Source organism: Alosa pseudoharengus, unplaced genomic scaffold (assembly GCF_046254945.1).
Source record: "Alosa pseudoharengus isolate Yale_2024_CS ecotype anadromous, Long Island Sound unplaced genomic scaffold, YU_APseudo_1.1 YU_APseudo_1.1_scf_2, whole genome shotgun sequence".
Taxonomy (NCBI): Eukaryota; Metazoa; Chordata; class Actinopteri; order Clupeiformes; family Clupeidae; genus Alosa; species Alosa pseudoharengus.
Window position 1 is genome coordinate 36,511,590 of NW_027468663.1, and position 12,500 is coordinate 36,524,089.

General features: G+C 43.8%; 1 protein-coding gene across 1 annotated transcript in view; it reads left to right on the top strand.

Annotated features, from left to right (window-relative positions):
- The window catches only part of LOC143134462 (acetyl-coenzyme A synthetase, cytoplasmic-like), a 31,669-nt gene that overhangs the window by 4,713 nt on the left and 14,456 nt on the right, over positions 1–12,500 (top strand). The window contains exons 3-5 of the mRNA XM_076294878.1: positions 709–800; positions 1,393–1,496; positions 12,180–12,252. Coding sequence (XP_076150993.1) covers positions 709–800; positions 1,393–1,496; positions 12,180–12,252 — 269 coding nt within the window. The remainder of the gene's footprint in view (positions 1–708; positions 801–1,392; positions 1,497–12,179; positions 12,253–12,500) is intronic.

Here is a 12,500-nt window from a genome sequence, read left to right on the forward strand (position 1 = left end):
AAACCATTGAGTGGCTTCCAAATACAACAGTATGACTGGACAGAGGACATGTTATCTATTTTATTGGCATTTCCTGCCCCCAGAAACTTAGCCTGGTTAGCATGCAGACCTTCTCAATTGTAGTTCAATCAACTTCCAGCAGGGGCGTAACTAGCAGTGAAATTTATGCATTTAACTATTAACAAATCATTTCAGAAGTGCAGCAATCTCGTAAACAAAGGTTTTACATTTTCGTTTACTCACTTCCAAAGAAACACATATCCATGCAGGATTAGCGATGGTATTTGTGTACCCATGTTTTAGGGACACTGGAAAAGGCCAGATGGACCTGCAGAGCAAATCTCAAATTTGCCAAAGGTTCGTATGGGTAGAGCACCAGCAACTCTTTTTGTCATTCAGAACAAACCACTGACTGTCCAAACACCTGTCCAACACTTGATTGAACATCTTATGATTTGTTGTGGACTTGATCCAAAAAAATATTTGACAGGAACAATTTTACATTTTCAGAGAGAAATGTGTCTGTTTGTATATATATATATATGTTTTTTTGTGTCTTGTCTTTGTTAGAGGTTAGAGAGACCATTGTGTGATTTGCAGTCTGATGTTAGTTTGTTGTTTTTTGGGTTTTTGGGAACATCACTGAAGAGGTTGTCTGTGTGTGTGTGTGTGTGTGTGTGTGTGTGTGTGTGTGTGTTTTGTTGCCAGGGAAGGGAACTCAGCGGATCATCAGCAGGACATCACGTACAGCCAGCTGCTCAAGCACGTGTGTCGCTGCGCCAATGTCCTCAGACTCATGGGTACACACACACACACACACACACACACGCACACACACAGACACACACAGATATACTCAAACAAACACACATTGTTTTAAAAAGCAATAAAACATCTAAGTATCAACATAATAAATTTGAACAGCCTTAGATTACAGTGCTGATCATTATAGGCTGTAATTATCCTATTGTACACTAGGGAGGAAGAGTTTCAAGGTATCATTAGCATTCTTTAACATGACGTTGTGCTTAATGCATGTGTCTGTTGTGCTTAATACATGTGTCTCTTGTGCTTAATGCACGTGTCTGTTGTGCTTAATGCATGTGTCTGTTGTGCTTAATGTGTCTGTTGTGCTTAATGTGTCGGTTGTGCTTAATGCATCTGTTGTGCTTAATGCATGTGTCTGGTGTGCTTAATGCATGTGTCTGTTGTGCTTAATGCGTCTGTTGTGCTTAATGCATGTGTCTGTTGTGCTTAATGTGTCTGTTGTGCTTAATGCGTTTGTTGTGTCTGTTGTGCTTAATGCATGTGTCTGTTGTGCTTAATGCACGTGTCTGTTGTGCTTAATGTAGGTGTCTGTTGTGTTTAATGCATTTGTCTGTTGTGCTTCAGGCGTGAAGAAGGGCGACCGTGTAGCCATCTACCTTCCCATGGTTCCAGAGCTGGTGTGCTCCATGCTGGCGTGTGCGCGGATCGGGGCGGTCCACTCGGTGGTGGTAAGTGAACAGTGGTGCTCACTGCTGACCAGTCTGTAGTGGGGTTTACCACTTCATCTGATTTCAATTTGATTGTTTTTCCACAGTCCACGTTGCAAAGATGCTCTCATTTAGTCTTGAGTTATAAATGCAGTGCACCCCTTTGCCTTACATTTGTAACTCTTGTATAAGGGACTGATCGTTATTTATAACGATCAGTTATAACGTTATTTATAACCACCGGAGGGATTTTCAGTGCTTCAGTCAAAAGTTGCATGACCCTCCCTTGCCTGCAAGAACTTTTTCAATGACCCTTCAACAGAATTTCCAAAAAAGACATGACCCTCCCCGGCCGATCATCAATGTCTTCCGCACGAGCTCCTTTGCGCTATGAATACACGCTTACATCAGGCTAACGTTCTTACATCAACCTCTGCTTTCTGATCTTACACATCACATTTCACCAAGATGGTGGCCATTTCAGTAAATTTACTCACTAACATTGTTGTGGAAACACAATAAGCATGGACACTAAATTCACACTTCCTGCATAACTGCATTAGCCTACTTGAAATAAGTTACTCCTCTAGTAAATAGTATTCACATCACATGAAATAAAACAATAATACATTGAGACCATTCAACAAAGCACACTGGGTAATAACAAATTCAACACATGAACTGGTTGCTATCGACTCGTCTCTAGGCTTCCTCAGTCATTGTAAAGCTGCCGAAGCTGAACATGATCCAAAACTCCATTTCTCAGACGAGCTTGCATGCTACCACTCCTTCCTTATCAAATGACTTGACTGTTTGCACAATTTCACAAATAATCACAGGGACCGAAACATACCTAACATGCCAACTTTTTCCGGGTTTATCACGTATTTTAACTTTCCCCCGCTGTCTTTCCGTTTTAATATTTTCCCGTAGAATATCCCATATACTCTCATAACATTAGTCCTGCCATCTGGCCTGTATCTGTGTTGTCCTGTTGTTACCCCCTTGCCCTTCCAGTGAAACAGATGTCTTCAAATCATTGTTTTGCTTGCTTGAATGCAAACGTAGAGTTATGTTAACCTATTTAAGTTAACTCATTGAATGCCAAGCTGTTTTCGGAAGTTTTGTCCTAGAGTGCTAGGCAATCTAGACCATTGTTGATGATTTTTGTACAGCCACAGCATATTCTGTGTTATAGCTATGAACACATACAATGGCTCGATTAAAAGGTGAGACTTTAAGCTCTCAGTGGGTGCAAACCGTGTATTTCTACACGCCTCTGTTCCTGAGAAATCCCAAGCTAAACAGTGGCTAGTTTTCATCAAAATCGCTGTTTTTTTCTAGAAATAGAGATATAACGTCTTTCATGAAATATTATGTGTTGCCTGTAAACTTTCCGGGAAGTTATCAGCGAGACCTGGCGAGACTGCCACCTAGTGATAGACCCACGAAAGTGGCCTGTTTTTTTTATTTTTTTTTTAAGTATATTTTTTTGGCCTTTTTATAATTTTTATAATGATAGTGACAGTGGAGAGTGACAGGAAGCGAATGGGAGAGAGAGCAGGGGTGGGATCCGGAAAGGACCACGGGGTGGGAATCGAACCCGGGTCACCGGCGTACGGTGCAGGTGCCCCAGCCAGTTGCGCCACAGCTGGGGCCAAAATTGGCCTGGTTTTGAGATGACGTGCATGCGTCACTGATTCGACCCAAAGCGGCAACCGAGTTATGATAAAATGTCCAGATAAAATGTCCAGATTGTGCGTTTTCATGAGTTTTCGATCGTCATATATTTTATTTCCATTCATCACAGAGTTCCAAAAATCACATATAAGGTGTGTTAGAGTGTCTAGTTTCATAATTTAAAAAAAGAGCTAAAAACGTAATATTACGTTTTTGGCACTCAACGCATGGGAAGGAAAAACGTAATATTACGTTTTTGGCACTCAATGAGTTAACGGCGTGGTTGTCGTGAGAGCACGATTCATTGACGCTTGCAATGTTCGGCCGTATGTCTACGTGCGCACCTGCCTGTATACCATCAGGCTACTCAGCTACGAGTAGACAAAGAATTTCCCCTGTTTGTATATTCACTCCAAGTTGACCTACCATAACTTACCAACTCTACACTGTAGACCAAAAAACTGGCTATTTATATGAAATAAGCAAATATATTTGTTCGAACTTTATGAAGCAGAATTACGCACTGCTAATTGGAACGTAACACATTTTTGTTTGCGCAGGAGAGAGAATGACAGCGATTAACAAATTGCACTTGTTGCTGGTTACCAATAAATACTATATATTTTTTTGCAAACAACAAAAACAGAAAGGATGGAGACAGCAAAGCTAGAGATGGGCAGGAACAAAGTCATTTGGTAGAAATGCTTGTCAAAACGTTAGGAGCTGGATGTGTGGATGAATGAAGCACAAGTATGCTTTACTATGTTAAGCATCCACACTGTTTCAAATGTTGACATTTTCCCGTATTTTGGGTGAGAAACCTGGGAAATCTCCCATATTTTCAATGTTCAATGTTGACCGCTATGGAACGAAAGAGAACGTTGTATGGCGACAGAAATCAACAATCAAACAATCCACTTTGATTTTTTGCTGTTTTCATGAATACAAAAGTTGGGTGACCCTCCCCTCAACAAAGAATAAAAAGACATGACCCTCCCCTATTTTCCTCCGGTGGCCCCTTCAATAAATAACGAACAGTCCCTAATAAAATGTTTTCGTACGGCCTTGTAGTGTGTGTGTGTGTGTGTGTGTGTGTTATTGTGTGGGTTGTGTACTATCACAGCTGATCAACCTGCAGTGAGTCTGCTGCTGCGGGGGCCGTGTGTCAACAAGACCAATCACTGTCTCTGTGGATAGTCCAGCTTCCCTGTGCTGTTATGAGGGCGTTTTTGTGTGTGTGTGTGTGTGTGTGTGTGTGTGTGTGTGTCATTGTGCTTGTATGGGGGTGTTTTTGTGTGTGTGTCCACACGTGAGAACATCCTGTTGGTCTGTTTATGTGTATTTTTTTAAATATTTGTGTGTGTGTGTGTGTGTGTGTGTGTGTGTGTGTGTGTGTGTGTGTGTGTGTATATATAAAAGTATAAGTATACTCTTATGATCCCGTGAGGGAAATTTGGTCTCTGCATTTTTCCCAATCCGTGAATTAGTGAAACACACTCAGCACACAGTGAACACACACTAATCCCGGCGCAGTGAGCTGCCTGCAACAACAGCGGCACTCGGGGAACATTGAGGGGTTAGGTGCCTTGCTCAAGGGCACTTCAGCCGTGCCTACTGGTCGGGGTTCGAACCGGCAACCCTCCGGTTTCAAGTCCGAAGCGCTAACCAGTAGGCCACAGCTGCCCACCAGTGTGTGTGCTAGTATGAGCTGGATGGCAGCAGTGTAGTGTAAATACAGTGGTAAGTAAGTGTGTCAGTGGCTCAGTTTCCCCATCTGCAGGAATCTCAGAGAATGTCCTACAGGCACTCAGGGTCAGCTCTCTGGGCCTGCTGCAGTCCGTTCAGACATGTCGGCCTTCTACTGTTGCTATCACTCTCTCTCTCCCTCCCTCTCTCTCTTCCTCTTTCTCTCTCTCTCTCTCTGTCTGTCCCTCTACTGTACCTCCCCCTCTCTCATTCTCTTGAGAGAGTTTGGTTCCCCCATGACAAGGACAAGCATTCTTCAGCCTTTAACAAGCTCAGGCACTAGCAGAAGACAGATTTAGGTTTTGCTTAAGTTTTGAGAGTGAGAGAGAGGGTGTGTGTGTGTGTGTGTGTGCAAGAGAGAGGAATGGAATTGTGTGTGTGTGTGTTTGTGTGTGTGTGTGTGTGTAAGAGAGAGAGAGGTCTCCCCCTCAGGTCTGTAGCTGGCCTGTTCTAGTTTGCTCTGGGCTCTTGGCTGTGTGCTGGTTGGCCCCAGCGTGGGCTGCTCAGACAGGAGCTGTGTTGCCAGGGCCCATTTTAGACACAGCTGTTTGCCCCACACCATCTACAGCAGTGCTGGGTTTAAATATACCCCCCCACGCTGGGTTCAATCCGAGGTGAGGTTTGTGATTGGGCACTCCTCCACCCGGGGACCTATTTCTGTCCCTCTGAAAATACCCTGTGCTTGACCTCATTACCATAGCGTGATTGTTGTACTGCACGGTCACTTTGGTGAGTCACTTAAGTTAGGTAGCAGGAGTGGAAGGGAACTTGATCTATCTGCCACTTTCATATGTTCCCGAACATAGTCTTTATGAGTATGCACTATGAGTATGAACGTAGTCTTTATGAGTATGCACTATGAGTATAAATGTAGTCTTTATGAGTATGCACTATGAGTATGAACATAGTCTTTATGAGTATGCACTATGAGTATGATCTATGCTCTATGAGTATGAACATAGTCTTTATGAGTATGCACTATGAGTATGAACGTAGTCTTTATGAGTATGCTCTATGAGTATGAATGTAGTCTTTATGAGTATGCTCTATGAGTATGATCTATGCTCTATGAGTCTGAACGTAGTCTCTATGAGTATGAACGTATTCTTTATGAGTATTCTCTATGAGTATGAACGTAGTCTCTATGAGTATGAACGTATTCTTTATGAGTATGCTCTATGAGTATGCTCTATGAGTATGAACATATTCTTTATGAGTATGCTCTATGAGTATGAACATATTCTTTATGAGTATGCTCTATGAGTATGATCTATGCTCTATGAGTATGAACGTATTCTTTATGAGTATGCTCTATGAGTATGCTCTATGAGTATGAACATATTCTAAATTATGAGTATGCTCTATGAGTATGAACATAGTCTTTATGAGTATGCTCTATGAGTATGATCTATTCTCTATGAGTATGCCGTTCTGTCTTCTCCTGGAAACTCACCCCAACGTACCCACGAGAAGTTAAAGTTTTAAAGACAGCATTGTCCTAGAACAGCAATAGTGATTAAAAAAGATGTTTGATGAGAGCTTGAGATGAGAACAGATCAGATAAACGTTATTATCCCCAGGTCTTGGCAATAGTGCCGCTCACTGCTGCTTTCAATTAATACATCAGATCAATAAGTATGCATGCTGTGCATACGATGACTATGGTGGCTATTACAACACAATGACTACAGTAAATCAATCAGGGAGCCACAAGGTCACATTTGGACTGCTACGTGTCTCAGACAATGGAGGCTAGCTTGGCCTGAAGTCTGGTGACATGATGCTAATGTACCCCATGAAGAAGCTGGAGGTGTGTGATATGTACTCAGTTGTTGTGCATGTTAGTGAAAGATGAGTACATTCAGTGGTGTAGTCTACGTGATACGCAGGACTACGCAGTATACCCACTTAAAAAGCATCACCATCTCAGTATACCCACTTAAAATAAGCAAGGATACATTTGGGGTTGATCACAGTATACCCACTACAGCTAACTACTACATTACAGTATATACACTACAGTTAACAGTTAACTTGCTGTCCTCCATCCCTGAGCATGACTGTCCGCTTCTTCTTCTCGGCGATATCAACATCCACTTAGATGCCCCAGGCTCAGCGGACTTTTTGGCCCTGATCCACTCCTTTGACCTCAAACTGGTTCAAAGCCCACCGACACACAAAGCTGGCAAAGAGCTTGACTTGATCTTCACTCGGAACTGCAGCACAGACACCCTCACGGTGACGCCTCTCCATCTTTCTGACCACTTCTTCATCCAGTTCAACGTCAGCCTGACAGAACAGCCTCCGGCTCCTCAGCCGATGGTCACGTTCCGCCGCAACATCCGGAACCTGTCTCCAACGCACTTTTCCTCTGTGGTTGCCTCCGGTCTACCTCCACTCAACACCTTCTCCTCTCTGGAGGTTAATGAGGCCACAGACTCGCTCTGCTCCACACTGAGCTCGTGTCTAGACGAGCTGTGCCCTCTTACCACAAGGCCAGCTCGATCCAAACACTCTCATCCATGGCTAAATGATACCCTCCGATCGCAGCGCACCAGACTCAGAGCCGCGGAGAGGAAATGGCACAAATCCAAACTAACTGATGACCTCAAAAACTACCAGACACTCCTGGCCTCCTTCTCAGCCAGCATCACTGCTGCTAAGACGGCTTTCTACAATGACAAAATCAATAGTGCTACAGACACTCGAAAACTTTTTTCAACCTTCAAATCGCTACTCAACCCTCAGATGCCTCCTCCTCCATCCAGCCTTACTGCAGATACCCTCGCCTCCTTTTTTACAAACAAAGTGGCGGCAATCAGCAGTCAATTCTCTACATGCCCACTCAACGCATCGGACTCAGATACCGCACTCCTACAACCTCTAGGGACTGCTAGATCATCTTTTTCAGCATTCACGCCTCTCTCCGAGAATGAAGTATCTAGACTCCTGACATGCAGCCGTCCTACCACATGCTCGCTGGACCCTATACCTACGAGCCTACTTCAGTCCATCAGCCCGACCATCGCACCAGCTATCACACACGTGATCAATGCCTCGCTAACCTCCGGCACATTTCCAACAGCGTTCAAAATGGCCCGGGTAACACCGTTACTTAAGAAAGCTTCTCTCAACCCTGCTCAAGTGGAGAACTACCGCCCTGTCTCACTCCTGCCTTTCTTATCCAAAGGCATTGAACGAGCAGTCTCCAAACAGGTCTCTGACTTCCTTTCACAGAACAACCTTCTGGATCCAAATCAGTCTGGGTTCAAAAGCGGCCACTCTACCGAAACGGCTCTGCTGTCTGTAACAGAAGCCTTAAAAGAAGCCAGGGCGACCGCTCGGTCATCAGTACTCATTCTGCTTGACTTATCGGCTGCCTTTGACACGGTTAATCACCGCATCCTTCTCTCTATACTCGCTAACATGGGAATCTCCGGTTCTGCTCTCTCCTGGTTTGAATCCTACCTCACAGGACGCTCGTTTAACGTATCATGGCTTGGTCAGCTATCTGCACCTCACCATCTCACCACAGGGGTCCCCCAGGGCTCAGTACTGGGCCCCCTTCTCTTTGCTATCTACACCACCTCCTTGGGACAGATTATCCGTTCGCATGGCTTCTCATACCACTGCTATGCAGACGACACACAGCTCTATCTGTCCTTTCCACCTGATGACCCCTTGGTTTCAGCACGGATCTCGGATTGCCTCTCAGACATAGCTACATGGATGAAGGCACACCACCTCCAGCTGAACCTCTCAAAGACTGAACTGCTGGTCCTCCCAGCTAAACCTACCATACACCACGACATCAACATCAAATTTGACTCTCTGTCTGTTTCACCTACCAGGACTGCAAGAAATCTAGGAGTTGTTCTCGACAACCAACTAAACTTCTCAGATCATGTTGCCTCAGTCGCCCGGTCATGCCGTTTCGCACTCTACAATATACGGAAAATCAGGACTTACTTAAATCAAGATGCCACCCAACTTCTGGTTCAGGCAATAGTTATCTCACGACTCGACTACTGCAACGCCCTCCTGACAGGTCTCCCAGCCTGCGCAGTGAAACCACTAAAGATGATCGATCCAGAACGCGGCGGCGCGCCTGGTCTACAACCAACCCAAGAGGGCACATGTTACCCCGCTACTCATCCAGCTACATTGGCTACCTATGGCGGCCCGCATCAAATTCAAGGCTCTAACGCTTGCCTACAAAGTAGTCTCCGGTTCTGCTCCCACCTACTTGAATGCCTTCATACAGATATACACTACCTCCAGACCGCTGCGCTCCTCAGACGAACGACGTCTAGCTCTACCTCCGGTACGCTCAGGCCAATCCAAACTTTTCTCATCTGTTGTTCCTCGCTGGTGGAACACACTGCCAGTTCCTACAAGGGCAGGGACATCCCTCTCCATTTTCAAAAAACTCCTGAAGACCCAGCTCTTTAGAGAACATCTCCTCTCATAGCAACACTTACAACAAGTCTTGCTGATCCTAGCACTCACCAGCCGTCTTAAACTGACACGTAACTGTTAAAAACAGCACTCACTGATGCACTTATTCTTACTGTACTATAATGTTTTTTAAATTGTCCTAATATTGTTGAGAATTGCTCTAAAACTTAAACTGTTTACCATGTTGTTAGTCGCTTTGGCTAAAAATGCGTCAGCCAAATGTAATGTAATGTAACTAGATTACACCACTGGGTACATTAGAAGCTTAAAGCCAGACTGTGATGAGTAATCAGTTGGCTAGAATTCAAGAGAATGTTTAAGTTCATGGTTTGGTCGCATGTGAAAGAGAGAGAGAGAGGGAGAGCAAGAGAGAGAGAGGGCTCTATTTTCCGTCCCGGCGCAATTGACTTTGTATACTCGCGCGTTTGTCTTTCCTATTTTGCAGTCAGCGCATATTGGAATTTTCCCTCCACAGGTACATGCCTGTAAATTAGGGAATTCGATTGCGCCCACGGGGGCGGTTCAGCGAAAAGACGGGGCGTGTTCCGGCGCAAACGTTCACTGTTGATATTTTGCAGTTTCAGAAAACAATTCCGCCACAGACCAGGAACTCCCTGGTCTAAAGTCTGTGGCGAAAATGCAGATGCTATTTTAAGGGCGCATGCATGACCACAGGCCTGCATGAATGAATGCGTTGCACACCAATCTACAGACACCCCCGTGCACAGACGGAAACATTCAAAGCCTTGATAATATTTGTCCATTTCCCGGTTTTGTTCGTGCATTGGTGACCTAAATATTTAGTAGCCTATATAGTACAACATCTACATGCAATATCTTTAGGCTACAACAACGCCTAATTATGACCTATTAATCTGGAAAACTTTACAGCCCTATAAAGGCTAAAGTTACTTTTAGTTTTGTTCCAATTTACCATTGTGTAAGGTTTTAAGCACCATAATTTTGCCTACCTTAAGGTTGTTGTAGCCCAACTGAAATAACTCCAAGCTTTGCTATGTTCCCTCCATCCTTTCGTTATTTTCAAAAAACGTTTTATATCCATGATGGCCTTGAAGTCTTGAGTTAGTGAATTAGCTTAAATCAGCTTTTCATGTGCTGTTAACCAGCAACAGATAGTACAAGAAAGCAGCAAGTATGGTTACAATTTCTGTACAATTTATGTAGGCCTAGTTGCTGCATCCATTCATTGTTATTCTCTCTCCTGCTCAAATAAATGTTGTGCGTGAATTAAGTTGATGATAACGTGTTTACAAACTCTGCTTTACAGAAAATATTGTAAATAGTCACGCAGTTAATGGGATACTGTGCAGAGTTGAAAGTTAGGTCAACTTAAACGAAGCCCTTGCTTTGCCGCCTGTGCTGCGCAACGCACACCTCAACGCAGCTCCTCTCATCTATACAATGTAGTTCCCATTTCTGTAAACCATACATAATTTCAAAGAAAAATATTACCACTCGAGGGAAATCAGTGTGGTGTCCATGTGAAAAAATAGGCATAAATCTAGCGTAGCCTACACATTTTCACGAATCACTGATGTGTTGATGACATAAATTAGGAAATGTTAGAGGACTTAAAGCAACACCAAAGAGTTTTTTGTACCTTAAAATAATGTTTCCAAAATCGTTTCAGTGGTTCATCAACTCGTAACAGGGTGAACGGCACTTTCTGCATTCGCTTCGCGGCCCTCTATCGGCTATTACCGCACTATGTAAGTTTGCTGCATAGGGTAGCGGATCTGTAGTTCGATGGAATGAGACATGAGAAACTACAAATTTGACTTGCATCTGATGTCGCAATACATCGTACTTTCATAAAATCATGCAACTTATTCTACCTTGTCTGTGGACATTGTTATTTGCAAAGCCGGTGCTCGATAAACAAATAGTGCGTGCGACAGATGAAAAGTTCTTTGGTGTTGCTTTAAGGAGACGTGATGTTGAACTGCATGCCGATGCCATTTAACCCTAATGCCCCAGCGGCAGCACGGGAGAGAAGAGATTAACTGACAGAAGATATGCATCGTCTATAGAGAGGTAATGTTAGATTACATTGTACATTGCAAATATATCACCATGCATTCATAACCTCGTGATTCAGTGAGAATGATCCCAAAACATCGGAAAGTATGTCTTTGTGACAATTCTGTATTACATTTTGTCAAGATGAAAAATCAATAGCTAACTGTTCCCAACTGAACAGTGATTATAGCGCTGTGAACGCTCCTGGCTGCGCCTGGCAAATACGCCACCATAATAGCAATCAGCTACAAGCGTGCCTGTTGTTAAAGGGAATGTGAGATGACGCTCTGATTGGTTTATTGCACGTTACGCCCAAACCACACCCATGATTAATGTAGCTACTTCAGACAACCCCATTTTAGATTTGCGTCGGGCGCAACAGTCAAATATCCCGTCGGTAAAATAGCATCAGCGCCCGAGATCCGCCCACAAAGTGAATTGCGTTTTGCGCAAAGACACTTCCGCTTTAGACCATTAAAATAGGGCCCAGAGTGTGTCTATGTGTTTGTGTGTGTGTCTCTCGCCCTCTCTCTGTGTGTGTGTGTGTGTGTGTGTGTGATGAAGGGTGAAAAACAGTAAGAAGTGTGTATATATTACTTCCTGAACCACACCTAATTGGCTAGTGTCTAAAACCCACAATATCACACTAACCAGTTTACAGAATATAATAGATTGGCTTACTTATACTTTTGATTGATTTGTTGTGTGCATGCACAAAACAGTTCTGTTCTTTGATCGGCTGACGTCTCACATGTGCTGATTGGCTGGTTTCTGTGTCAGTTTGCAGGTTTCTCGGCCGACTCCCTGTGTGAGAGGATCCTTGACGCCCAGTGCAGTGTCCTTGTGACTGCAGGTAATCAGTCCACTAAACAGAGGCCTCATATACAGTAGCCTCATCAGTCAGCTAAACAGAGGCCTCATATAGCCTCATCAGTCAGCTAAACAGAAGCCTTTAAAAGGATGTACATTTCAAGTTATATGAAAAGTAAAGTTATAAAGAAATATATGAACACATAGGAATAGAACCAATGGCAGGAGATTCCCTGATGAAGAGGCAAAGGTACCTGTGGAACATAACTCTCTGCATAAGAGCTGGTATAG